The sequence below is a fragment of the Mercenaria mercenaria genome, chromosome 8 (genome assembly GCF_021730395.1).
Source record: "Mercenaria mercenaria strain notata chromosome 8, MADL_Memer_1, whole genome shotgun sequence".
NCBI lineage: Eukaryota > Metazoa > Mollusca > Bivalvia > Venerida > Veneridae > Mercenaria > Mercenaria mercenaria.
Genome location: NC_069368.1, coordinates 33,928,394 through 33,942,405, shown reverse-complemented (window position 1 = coordinate 33,942,405; position 14,012 = coordinate 33,928,394). Strand labels below are relative to the sequence as shown.

General features: G+C 33.1%; 1 protein-coding gene across 1 annotated transcript in view; it reads left to right on the top strand.

The window, feature by feature from the left end:
* The first annotated feature begins 6,712 nt into the window (after positions 1 to 6,712).
* LOC123566612 (limbic system-associated membrane protein-like) overlaps positions 6,713 to 14,012 on the top strand; it is a 46,835-nt gene continuing 39,535 nt past the window's right edge. Inside the window, exon 1 of the mRNA XM_053549709.1 lies at positions 6,713 to 7,023. Coding sequence (XP_053405684.1) covers positions 6,948 to 7,023 — 76 coding nt within the window. The 5' untranslated portion in view covers positions 6,713 to 6,947. The remainder of the gene's footprint in view (positions 7,024 to 14,012) is intronic.

The window sequence follows — 14,012 nt, the reverse complement described above, 5'->3', positions numbered from 1 at the left end:
TAATTATAACTTCTTTCATGTTCATAATCTAATCAAACAAACCGTAATCGTGTAATTTCTCAATATTTTCCGTTATTTGTTTGATCAATTAATCATCTGATAAGATTTTTTTTATATTTGAAATTTTCAAAGAATCTAAGAAAGCTCCAGAAAGCAGTAAACTTATTGTATTTATTTTGCATGTTTGGGTTTTAGGTGATGAACACTTGCAGTAAATAGTTGAAACAGGTTCCTATGGTCAAGTTCCTATCACTTTATGTAGATCAGGTATATCAGTGCTAGGCACTCCTTTAAGATAACACAATTTTCACTCACCACCCTCTAAATATTTCCCATGCCGACCATATAATGAAGACAAATCTTTTTCAGGCTGACACCTTCCTGAGGATTGCAACCCCCCACCCCACCCTACAGTGACCAGTCGCCGAGGTCCACAAATGTTATCTGTCTATGCTCGTCACCAAGAAACGTCATCGCTGAACTCTTGCTGAGGATAGCAATATTTTAATGCCAACACCTTGTTGAGAACTGCGACAACTCTGATTTCATGTTGTCAGCTTGTTTTGGCTCGCAATATGTTCCATATTGACAGTACGATAGTGACTCGAACAAATTCTATGTAGACACACAGTGCGTTGAAGGTCGCAACACAGTCTATCCTGTAAACTCGCCGGCAATGACCGCCACAACCTCGTCAATGTTCACTACGAATTACATGCTGACTGCTCATTAAGGGCCGCACAAGTTTGATCTTACCAACTCGCTGATGACCATTTCATTTTCCACATTGACCACTCACTGTGGACCGCAACGCCTACTTTGAAAACCATACGATAAACCACAACGTTAATAACATTGAAAAACTTTTCAAGAATTTAGAACGCCTCATACTTACCAAACCAGTTCCTATACTAGTAATTCATCGCATGAAGCACGTAACGAAGTCCTTGAACAAACACCAAAATTACATCATCCTTACCATGCTCGTGTTAGTGTAAGTGTAAGTGTTTCAGACACTTTCTGTATAAAATATGATAATTGATTATCAAAAGCAACTTCTTACTGCTGGAAGACAGAAAATATTTGGAGTCTGTTTTTTACATGATTGTAAACAAATAAAGGAACGACAGAAAATTCAGGTAGGTCGCAGTGATGTGTACAGTGTTCACACCAAGCACGATATATTTAAGTTTAATCAATATTTTTATGTGACTGAGGCAGGATACATGTATGTATGTATTCTATTCATAGCGTAACTTTTTATGACGGATGTAGAACTAAACAACGATCCGGCTAACTCAGTACGGTAATGGGCTCAAACTCCTTGCCCGTAAACATATATTAAAGGAATTATTTACTAAACGATTTGATTTTCATTTCATTGAGGAAATTTAACCCAATTCATGTTGTGATAGTTGCGGGCAGATTTGTGGTTATGTAAAGAAGACTGTTTGACTTTCAGTGATTAAACCTGGAAAACAACAATTACATTATAAAAGCGTGTTTGAAAGCATGTATTACAATGTTTCCCTTTATTGTGAAACATGCAGTTGTCGCCCGTCTATCATTATGGCCAAATATGAACCGATAATAGCTAATGAATAATTGTTTCTATTGATCCCTTGCTCAATTAACTTTCTTGGGCTCGGGTGAAAATTCCTGTAACTCTATCTAACATTCCAGTTTTCATAGAAGCAAACATTATAGGTCATTAGGATTCCCTAAGATCCAATTTAAAAGCATTCTTTCATTTCCGTATCGAATGCTCGCGTGCTTAACTACACACAATGTCTCGTTTTGAGATTTCGTTATAAATTCGCTGTCAGTAAATATGAAATATAATCGCGTCTGTGTCTTGAAATTACTAATTAGCGGTATTTTACATTAAAATAGATATGGGTCAGCATTCGAAGAATCAGCCTCCAGATATCTGTCTTACAAGATGTGTAACTTTATGTGCAAATAAAACGCAGAATACAAAGTGTTTTTGGTATAAGATTCTCTTTTTAAAAAACAGGTAGAAATGTTCAGGTTGTACAAATTCAGCGTACATGTAGTTTAACACAGATTTTGCTAGGCTTAAGCGAAACAAAAGAAAGCTTTTCTATCTTATTTCTGATGGCACTATAATGTTTATGTTTAAACTTGAGTCTCTGTATACAAGTATAAGCAATTTACGTAATTTATTTCTTAAATGCTTTATCCTTTTGTTTACACATCATGAATGCCACATACATATTTAATGTTCTTAGAACAGTAAGCTTTCTGTGGGTGTTATAAACATCGGTTGTCACATAATAATAATCAACCAATCAAATTACATTCCCTCAGTTCGAATATTTTTGTTAATAAAATGCTAAGTAGGAAAGTTATTTTTAAAATTATTCAAAATATAACTAATGTCAAACTATTTAAATGCATCCATATATATACATACGGGATGCTTACAGTCACTTCCAGTTTTCATCAGAGGACCAAAAATGAAACTTATTTATACAGCCGTGGTCCTCGGCTAAATACCAGCACTGAAGTTGTTTCGGTACTTAGCAAGCAGTTTGCATGACAATGTAACGGTTCTTAGCCAGTGATCAACGCGGGCATTGTTTTTAGTCCTCAGCGAGTGATCAGCACGGACGTTGTTTTTAGTTCTCAGCGAGTGATCAGCGCGGACGTTGTTTTAGTCCTTAGCGAGTGATCAGCACGGACGTTGTTTTAGTCCTTAGCGAGTGATCAGCACGGACGTTGGTCTTAGTACTCAGCGAGTGATCAGCACTGACGTTGTTTTTAGTCCTCAGCGAGTGATCAGCACGGACGTTGTTTTAGTCCTTAGCGAGTGATCAGCACGGACGTTGGTCTTAGTACTCGGCGAGTGATCAGCACTGACGTTGTTTTTAGTCCTCAGCGAGTGATCAGCACTGACGTTGTTTTAGTCCTCGGCGATTGATCAGCGCAGGCGTTGTTTTAGTCCTTAGCGAGTGATCAGCACGGACGTTGTTTTAGTCCTTAGTGAGTGATAAACGCGGACGTTGTTTTAGTACTCAGCGAGTGATCAGCACGGACGTTGTTTTTAGTACTCAGCGAGTGATAAGCACTGACGTTGTTATTAGTCCTCAGCGAGTGATCAGCGCGGACGTTGTTTTAGTCCTTAGCGAGTGATCAGCACGGACGTTGCTTTTAGTCCTCGTGAATGCAAACTCTTCAATGGGTGGCCAACATAGAGAATGTGTTATATACAAGAAGTGATGGAAACAGTATTGATTTACAGTTTAAATGATTTGACCTACTTTTGACATTTACTGTTTTGATCGGTAAAGAAATAAAACATATAATAAAGCGCTCAAAGTATGGCAACTTACTTGGGTCTGCTCTAATTCTTCGATAATATTCCGTTACGAAACATTTCATCAGATGATTAATTCATCAAATTATTAAGGAAAAATATGGAGAAATGACATGATGAGGGGTTGTTTGGTTAGACTTTGAGTCTTAAAAGATATAATGATTAACAACCAAATGATATTCTCAGTATGATTCATCGTCGGAAATGTTTGCTCCATTCCGATGAAATATAACGACCTTAGATCCAGTTAACCCCAGATGGTCTTACATTCGGTTTAATGACAGATGCCGCTACCGATAATAGTAATCAAATTAATAGCTCCCATACCGTACTGTGTTGCTGAAATACGTCATTTGGTTGAAAGAACACAAGTATAGTAAGAAACCACGTCCTGATTTCCCTTTAAATACGGAAAGAACTGTGTTATTTATTCTGACAATATAACCTAGAATGTCTCTACTATGTGTAAGACGTTAAATAGAGCCTAAAAGCGTAGTTAAAGACCCACCACAACCCAGTCAAACACAACCTACTTTTTCTTCCCATATAAACTTCGTGAAAATCATTCCATTAACCCTTAGCATGCTGGACACGACTGGTTCTGCCTTTCCGACCAGTCTGATCATGATCTGCACTGTTCGCCATTCAGTCAGTATTTATTGGTAAACACCCCTTTTAACAGTTAATGGTACCGTCCAAACTGAAAGATGTACAAGTTCATTATAGACATTTTGCAGGGTATGGGTTAATACTGTATAACACAGCTATATTACACAATTACTTGTGGATATTACAGGCCATCCCTGAATTAATGTGTTTTCACAACTTCATCTTCAGACTTATTAGGTCAATTTCTTTTCAGTATAGTTTTAAAAACATAGATAAATAACTATCTTACCACGTAAAAATAAAGTGTGATCTAAAGACAACTTAATACATAAAACACTGAACATACTGCCACATTCGTTTGTTTTCCGTGGGGTGGGGGTATGGGGAAGGAAGGGATTGACCGCTGAAATTAAGTGTTCTACTTGTCACTGTTTTTATATGTAGTTGTATCTACAGAAAATGTCTTTGAAATTTCAGAGAAACAGCAGAAGAAGTGACATAATAAATGGTTAATCTCCCCACAGCTTCTTTTTCAAAAAGCCAAAGGTATCATTCAAAAATAGGTTCCATCCTTCTCAGAATCATCGTTTTCCCTCTATACAGAAATATACTAACTTAAGATTGTCTTAACGTAATGGATCCGTAATCACAATCTGTAAACGTTTGTGATTTCGGCGGTTTCCAGTTTTTACGGAAAGACATTGGCGCGTCGAACTGTATTTACGTCTGAAAAATGCCTAATGGTCTAACGAAAATATGTAATCATAAGAAATTTGTCCAGAAATTATGTTTAGCTACCAATATTAATATTTTGTTTAGGTATTTTGCAACAGACATGTAAAAGTTCTATGAATACATGTATATAAATGTATCTCATTTTAAGTGTCCCTTTGGATCGAATTAGAGATTGTTTTATATGTTTTGAGTGTCTTAATAGTTTTAACTACTATAAAGTTTTTAAGTTTTTTCATCATAAAGTTTTACCCATTTTAGACCTGGGTCAAACAAGATTGAGCGTGATTAATCAATACATTAAGAAAACTGCACTGATGTACACTGAAGATGTGTTATTAATAATTATTACATGACTTATATAAATAACATATCTATATTTTGCGCCAATGATCGGTCCATATTTCAACGCAGTTTTGCTTGGCTTTAGTCAAAAACTGAAAAAAGTACTTTTAAATTCTTTTCTAATATCACGTAATAAAACACTTAAAATACTTAATGGCTTGTAAGTCAGTAGTCAAAACTATAAGTCCTCCGTCCTTTGGACTAGTCACTCCGAAGCCATTAAGTTAGTGAGTAATGTAAATTATGTATTTAATATTTTATATTTAAACAATTTATTTATTTATTTATTATGTTAGGTTTAACATCGAACCGACACAATTATAGGTCATATGGCGACTTCCAGCTTTGATGGTGGAGGAAGACCCCCAGGTGCCCCTCCGTGCATTATTTTATCACGGGCAAACCACTGACCTTCCGTAAGCCAACTGGTTGGCTTCGCCGCATGAAGAATTCAATATTTTAAAACAAATACATTTTTGATGTAAAAGGGGAGTTTCGGAGTCTTCTATAATATTTATGATTATAAAAGACAGGGTGTCCATAGCTAAAATGCATACATTTTATGACAGTTTTATTTTTTGATGCCACGGTTTTCCCAGATTAATATTTAAAAGTTTTAGAGTTTTCCCCTAGTGTAAAATAACAACTTCATGTGAGTATGTAAAACACAAATGAGTTGTGCACATTTTGATAACTAAATATATTTTTCGTCTAGTATTGACCGCTCCAAGCACAAAAAAACAACAAAGACACCCACAGAAAGTCGGATTACCTCGGTCTTTATGCTACACAGTAGACTTATACGGAGGACACGGAAATACACGATATTTCACGATTACAAAAACAAACAGACACTGGAAAGATATAACGGACAGAATGATTCTCATTCGTATAAAATTCTGCTACAAAAACAGCTGAAGCTGGCATAAAAATGTGTGTGTGTTTGGAAGGTGTGTGTGTGGGGGAGGAGGGGTTGGGGGGGAGATGGGGACTATGGGATTGTAACACCATGAGGGGAAAAAACAGAAATAAAAAAAATGTATATAATAAGGTTCTGACATAAAAACAAGTTGGAAGTAACGACATAGCCTTGGAACGAAGGTAAAATGTGTGGTAACTTCTCTTGAAACATATTTACACATATCGTTGAACTTCTGCGTACAGTAATAAGAAAGTACATTTGTGGCACGGGTCAAATCGTCTCGGTTTTCAGCAATATGAAAATACAGAAATGAAAGCTAGGCGGAAGAATTCTGCCGAATCCATTACATTAAGGACTGTGAATAGTCAAGCACTGAATTATCAACTTTTACAAACAGCCAGTAATGACACAGAAATACGACCCTCAATGTCAATTAATAAATTGCTAAGTGTCTAAAAGTGGCACAGTCTTGATTGAGTCGTCATTAGACCCCATAACATGTGATAATTCTCAGAACATATCTTTCTGTTATAGACTTCTTCACTTAAGAGTGTAAGAAAAATCATTTCGTTAAAAGGCCGAGATAATTTTACCGAAATTAATTCTATCATGTAATTCAATTACTTCTGTATTGCCGATATATCAATACGCCATGAACTGACCTATCGAAACTGCTAAAACCGTTTTTGGATGGAGCCGGGCGCGTGAATCGATTTTTTGTTACACTATCTCCGATTGGGTATTTATATCATCAATGAAAAAGGCCACGCGACTGCGGCGTATCTGAAATGGCTGATTAAACAATAAGGCGCTAAATTAAATAATGGTTTTAACAATACCATTAAATATGTATATCTGACATGCGGTCATTTATTTACATACAATTGCGATAGATACTGTCGCAACAAGGAAGTCATTCATTGTGTTGGAGTATGCGTCTCTTGTCCAGATGTTAAGTTACAATTCTTTAACTCGTGTTTCGGTACTTATAAAGTTGAGATGGGATTTTGCGTGGATTTTATAGAAGTGCTTTTGTGTTTTTTCTTATTTCTTCAGACAGGAACTTCAGTATATTGTAAGTGTTGATTTCTTTGTTCTCAGGCATAAACTAAACGTCAAACTTTATACAACTGATAATTAAATTTAAATGGAGTTGTTATTGTTTAACGTAATGAAATTAAATCGATTAATTCAGAGAAACATTATTTAGAATGATTGCAAGTTTTACGTATCAGATTTTAAAAATAAGTTTTAACTGCAGTAAATACTAGTGTCACGGTCATAATTATGTAAAAGAGAATCACATTTTCTAAATTTGTCAAAACCACTTTTATATATTGTTTTATTTATTATTTATTTATTGTTGAAACATTATATCATATGTGAGTTTGGAAAAAGTAACATTTTAATTTATTGTTAGCTGAAAAAGGATAATGCGGGGTTATTTGGAAAACATCTACAATACGAAAGAAAAAAGGGACACCTTTACAAGTCTTGTATGTTATGTAATTACATTTTGTTATCCTTCTGTCTTATTGTTTTCAGTAAATTGAACTAAAACATTTAAGAAAATATGTAAAATTTTCAATTACACACAACGCATATGTATTAGAAATATGACAAACAAGCATAGTGTACAGTCATATGACATTTTAGAAAATATTTACAGCAATCTTTCAGCAACAAGCATATACATGGCGGTAAATACAATGTATACGAGCCAAAAAACATTTTTCTTGATCATATAAATGTTATTGTATCTCCAAAATATCCCTTAATTAATTTTAGACATTCGTTGAAATAAACGAGTACATAAATGTCTTAACGGTTTCAAAGGAATAAAATTATCAAATCCTTAAATACAGCGGACAATAGTAACAGAAAGAAGAAATTATACTGATATTACGCGGAAAGCTTTGACAATTTTTCAAATGTCAAACGTCTCCATTACATAATTGTACACCGTTTATATTCATATTTATCTGTATTTGCATTATATACTTTATTTGTGAAACAGGTCAGTGTCATCTTATGGCATGCAATTTTGCGCGTAATAGTATATTTTGTACCGTGAAATGTAATATTTTCCCCATAGTCATTTAAATCAAATTGATTTATTTTTATCAGATACCATTTCCGAAAATTATCTCTTGAAAAAAAAAACATGAAAAAGTGTTTAAATGTCGAGTCCGAACCAGGTTATACCACAAGAATGTGAGAAATATTCCGCTTCTTAAAACTTATAAAAATCGCAAAAGCTTGCAGTATGTGTTTTCAAAACAAAAACAAATATTTGAACATATTAAAAAAAAAAAAAAAAAAAAAAAAAAAAAAACTGGCATTGAGGCTGAAACAGGTTCTTACCAGTAGAGAAAAAAAACTTTCGAAACTTTGGCATCAAGGATGCACATGGTCAGCTACACATTCACCTTCAAGGTCAACATGACCTGTATATAATACATATGATTGATCATATAATCATGTAATTGATTACTTAGCTTTTACCCAGCTACCGTGTTATCAAACCGAAACTTACGTCTATGTGTGACCTTGGTTTTCGCCATATAAATTTAAATGTGCTACTAATGAATTGTTATGTGTTCCAGTAGTATTTACCTAATGAATTTATGTTAGGTCGTGATTTTACCTAGAATAAATTTATGTGTAGCAGTGGTTTTTACCTGATAATTTTGTATGTGTGACCGTGGTTTCTACCTATTAAGTTTGTACACACCAAATCACATGTAAGGATTTCAATAAAACAAAGCAAAGTTACTTGTTTTTTTTTACGAAAACCTAGTTAAAATGCATAATGTTTTCGTGTACATGCGCGTATAAATCCTGCATAAAGGTTTGTATATTTTCTTTTACCTTGAAATAAAAATAAGGTTAAACATGTCTAAAATGTTAGGTGCATAGATGAGAAAAAATGTGTAAGATATGCAAGAGTTTCTTTTAAGAAAATTCTCGCGTGATACGGTTTGCCGAAAACAACTTTGTTGCTTGTTAAATGCATTGTGTATGTATACAGAAAGAGCAATGTAGCAAAATTATTTTTTGTTAAATAAAAGAGATATGGCATTTTTATGGAAACATTTCTAAAACCCTCGTATACCCATGGGAAAATCATGTGATATCGCCATTATACAATACCATTTTGGAAGTTATTGTACATTTTTTATTTCCAAGAAGCAAAAGAGCATTAATATTTTACAATCAATATATATGTGACGAGTTATTAGCATAGAAATGACACATTTTTAAAATCAGTTGACAGATTTTTTTTAATTTCTATATTTTTACATTTAAATCAAATTGAAACATATGATATAAGTTTCAAAAGGTCAGAAAAAAAACTGAGATAGCATATAGGCCTACGTTTTACCTTTGCTTGAAAATACAGAAATGAACAGTAAAATCAATAAAATAAATTGATCTTGATAAATGAACGTAAACAAATATTAAGAATATGCACAATGGTATACTATTACTTGCTGATAGAAGCGGATATTACGCAGGTATCATAAATGTTTTACTGACATACGTCATTTTATAAATAATACACGCATGATATTATCGCGCATTCACGTTGTTAAATACAAGGGTTTCCCTTACTCTATATCATAATACCGATTTTCAATTCGGAGTCCTAAATATCATAATAAATCGGTGAAACCGTATATTATGTATAATTTGATGACGTCATGTCTTCTTGTGACGTCATTCATTTTAAATGTCTGTGATTTTTACATGGGTTTTGTAAAGCTTTCATTTAGCTCAACTTGATTTCTTTTAGATGGGTGATAAAGACTAAGATAACTATTCTCTAAATAATTAAATAAGTGTAATGGGCCTTTTAATTTCTTGTTGCAGACATTTTTACAATACGGTCCCGTCTCACACCTTGAACCGAGATAAATTAAAACGCATTTTGTAAATTTTGTATATATCGTAACGATTTGAATAATATATCAACATACGCTGATCATCGTGTCGCATTGCGGAAAAATGTGTTTGACATTTGAATCTGAACGTTGTTTTGCAGCTGAACATAGGCTATGACATACCATCTCAGTTTAAATAATAACATGAATTGTATACAACCAGACAGAAAGTTTTGTTTATATTATAAAATAAGTTATATACAGTAATAAAATGGACGGGTTTGCCACTAGTTAAGACGAACATCGCTGATTATATTAAACAAAACAAGTTTAAACCTACAGAAAAATAAGTCTGCAAACGTAACAGTTTTGTATTTCTATTTTAAGCGTTTTTGTCATTTTTTGTTGTTATTGTTGTTGTTAAAACTCGTGGTTAGAACCATCTGCTGTATTTAAATTATCGTAATTATATTAAAAGTATGTATATAGTGCTTTAGGGTATAGCGGATTTTAGGGTATAGAGGACAGGTTGAAAATTTTTATATTTAGACTTGAATTATTGTATAAATTTTCATATCATTCTTTTACTGGCATGCAGACAGACATTCTGACATACATTTTAAATGTTTGCTTGTTGTGTTATTTTTCATATGTCATCAAAAGAAAACTGAAGCTATCCTCTACTAACTAAATCAGTGTGTAACCTAGTGAATGAAAAGTATTTGATAGAAATTTATAAAGCTGAATGTTTTTGAAAAGAGAATACATTATTATTCTGATTTATAGTAAAAAAAATCTTCGGAAGTTTGTTTAGATGTTGATTTTAAAGTAATAATGGAAAAAATGACCAAAGCTATCCATGTACACCCTAAATCAGCGCATATGTAAACACTGGCATGGAGAGAAAAAGCACATGAATTTTAATTAAAAGCTGAATGTTTTGAAAAATATAGCTGTTTTCTTTCTGATATACAGAAAAAAACACTAAATTTTGTTTCTTTGAATTGAAATGCAGGAAAAATTAGTTAGCTATCCGCTATACCCTAAAGCACTGCCGTTATTTTACATGCATTATTATATAGACGAGACATATTACACTTGAAATTTCATACATAGAAACAAAGAAATTAGAGCAGGTATGTACTAACATCTGCGCATTTTATGTTTAGGAAAGGATCATTTGTAACAACCTGGCCGTTCAATTGATGAAAAATATAAATCCCTTTAAAATAATACTTTTGTTTTGGCCTTCTTTCTGTTGGTTTGCGTTAAAGTGTAATTTCAAGGAACCCTCTCTGGTTCGAAGACTTGATAATTATATGATATGAGATACAGTTTGACTTTTCGTGGATCTGAATTTCATGCGATTCTATTAACACGTCTGGATAAATAGTTTTAAGACATGTTTTTCAATTTTGCTTAACCTCTCTTGTTGCTTAACCTTTTAAAAACAGTCTACAGTCAAACGCGTTTTGCGGGTCTCTGATCCATGCCTTTGTTTCACAGGTCCTGTTTTTTTCTTATATCAAAGAGTATCCATTATGGGGAAAAAAACTAATTCTGTACGTTTAATCCTACATTTAAATTTCTATTTGTTTCATCTTTTTCAAGCAAAGTTCTATAAATATCTAATTATTTGGATAGAAAAGATAAAGCTGCTGAAATCATTTATTCAATTCTAAACATGTCCCTAGCAACAGAATTATGGAGCATTAAATTACATTGATGAAAATTTGTGTTGCTGAGCAACTAAAATTAACATGGTTAAATTAATCATAATTATATTTTATTACAGAGTTTATCCGCAGGAAAAATGGATCCTGTTACGCTTTTTAATTTTTATATGATCACCTTGCCAAGAATTACTTGGAATACGTGAAAATCCTGTTAAGTCAAGTATGATGTGTGTGTAACCGACAATTGTCCATCAAGATACTGTCATTGCATCAGTCGAGGAGTGAATGCGAAAGTGGTCTAAATGCATACTTAAAAAAAAACCTGTTTCGCATGCATGCCTCGAAAGTTTTTTTTATTTACTTGTTCCAGTTCATGTTCATAAATTGTTGTGTTTTTTTATTATTATTTATTCTTTTCACAAACATGCAAAAATTGTAAAAAAACTGTGAAGGGGATTTGTAGATATCAAATCATTCGCAATTTGTTGTTTCCGCATTGTGGTGTTTCGCAGTGGATTCGGTACATAAATTAATTAGCTCCCAGCGAACAACGTATGACCTTTCGAACATAATGATGCAAAAGGAAAAGTAAAATAAACTATATGTTACCTCCAAAATATCTATTTCAACAACATTTTCCTCTAGGAAGTTAGGTGTGCAGCTGTTTAGTGCAACAACATCTGTTAAGTCATCCGTCAATTACAGACTGGTTTGGGCATGTATTTCGGTATGTAATGTCACATCGGTCTTTCAGCAGACGAGATGTATTAGGTGGCATAATGTATTCACAAAAATCTAGTTAGATACTACATGATTTGGCTTGAGATACATCAAATGCAACAAGAGACTGACAATGAGTAATTTGTCTCACTAAATACGTGTACATAATTTGTTTCACTTGCGCTAATTACATGAAACGTTGAAACGACATTACGCCCATATGAAATACATTGTCTACTTGTAAGAAAGTAGTAAAAAGTATTACAAGTAAAATTTTGATGCAAATCGCCGGAGAACTGAATTTACAACAAAGTTTTAAAAAATCGCGAAAATTGATGATATTCATATACTCCATATCGACAAAATTCGTCACGTGATCAGAAACAGGTAAAGAGAGTTTTCCCAGCCAGTGTGTTTATATACTTACCACAAGCACACATTGCAAAGATACATAGAGGATATTTGTTTGTTTTGAGTGAATATGGAATATATCTCACTGAGAAGTGAGAAAATTTCAAATATTTTCACGAGCGCGTAGCGCGAGTGAAAATGTGAAAATTTTCTCACTTCGAGGTGAGATATATTCAATATTCACGAAAAACAAACAAATTTTCTTTTTATTTTATGCTCAATTACGTTGAGATGTGCATTTTGCAACTGTTTTAATCTCAGCGCGGGAAACAGACGCGCGTAAACAGACATGACGTCAGACGTGCTGTGACGTTATAAAGACGCATGCAACATAAAGTTCCATTTTGTTTTATCTTTTGCTGCATAACGGTTTGAAATTCTTTTTAAGTAAAATAATTTGAATCGAGAAATATACTATAAAGAACAAAGTGCGACTACAGTTTTCATCCTGTTTTAAGCAAATAATTTAAAATTCATACACAATGTAATGAGGGGGCGGAGCTATATCTCTCACAGTGTGAAAATATAGATTTCATATTTTCACAGTATGAGTGATGAGATATGAAAATATTTAACTGATATAATACAGTATTTCATTAGTTAGCATAAAATAAATTATATTATCTTGAATAAATAACACACAAAAAAATTATTAAGTTTCAATTGTTTAAATGAATGTACACAATACAGCTGCATTGTCCGTCGAGAACGTTTGATTCTTATCGATTATCATATATCTCTGCAGATAATGTATGTGGTAATTCATTTTTCCTCTGACTTCGACAACATTTTACTTCTAGAATGAATTTATTGTCTGTTTTACAAACAAAAGAATCGTGTACATAACTTTCAATAAAAAATGTATCCTTTTTCAAAGACTCTGTTTTATTTCCGCTTTATTTTATGTAATTGATTTTTTACTCCAATTCAAAGAACTACTAGAGGCCATTTCTGAAATTTTATGTAGACTGTTGTATTAAAGAATGAGATTAAATTCGGATTCTTTGTAGGTTGAGGATCTCATTGTTTATCTATTAGCAAGTGGTAAGAAATAGATTAACTGATATGGTTGTAAACCCATTTTAAAGGCATTCTCTCTGCGTTTACCTGTTTTAGATCACGTGATAGGGCTACTGATCCGGAGCATATAGGAATAAGTTCTTCATACATTTTTCTTATTTTCCTAAAAAAGCTATCTTTTGAAATAATAAAAACATGTATGTGATTTTCAGCTCCTAATTCCTTTATGTAAGCCTTTTATTAACTGCCTTATATTCCTTTTATTTACAATATCATTTTTTTTCATTCTCGCATTTTAATAACTTCTCCTACCATTTGCAGAATCCTAAAGCGTATCAAATATAGTCGCCAGT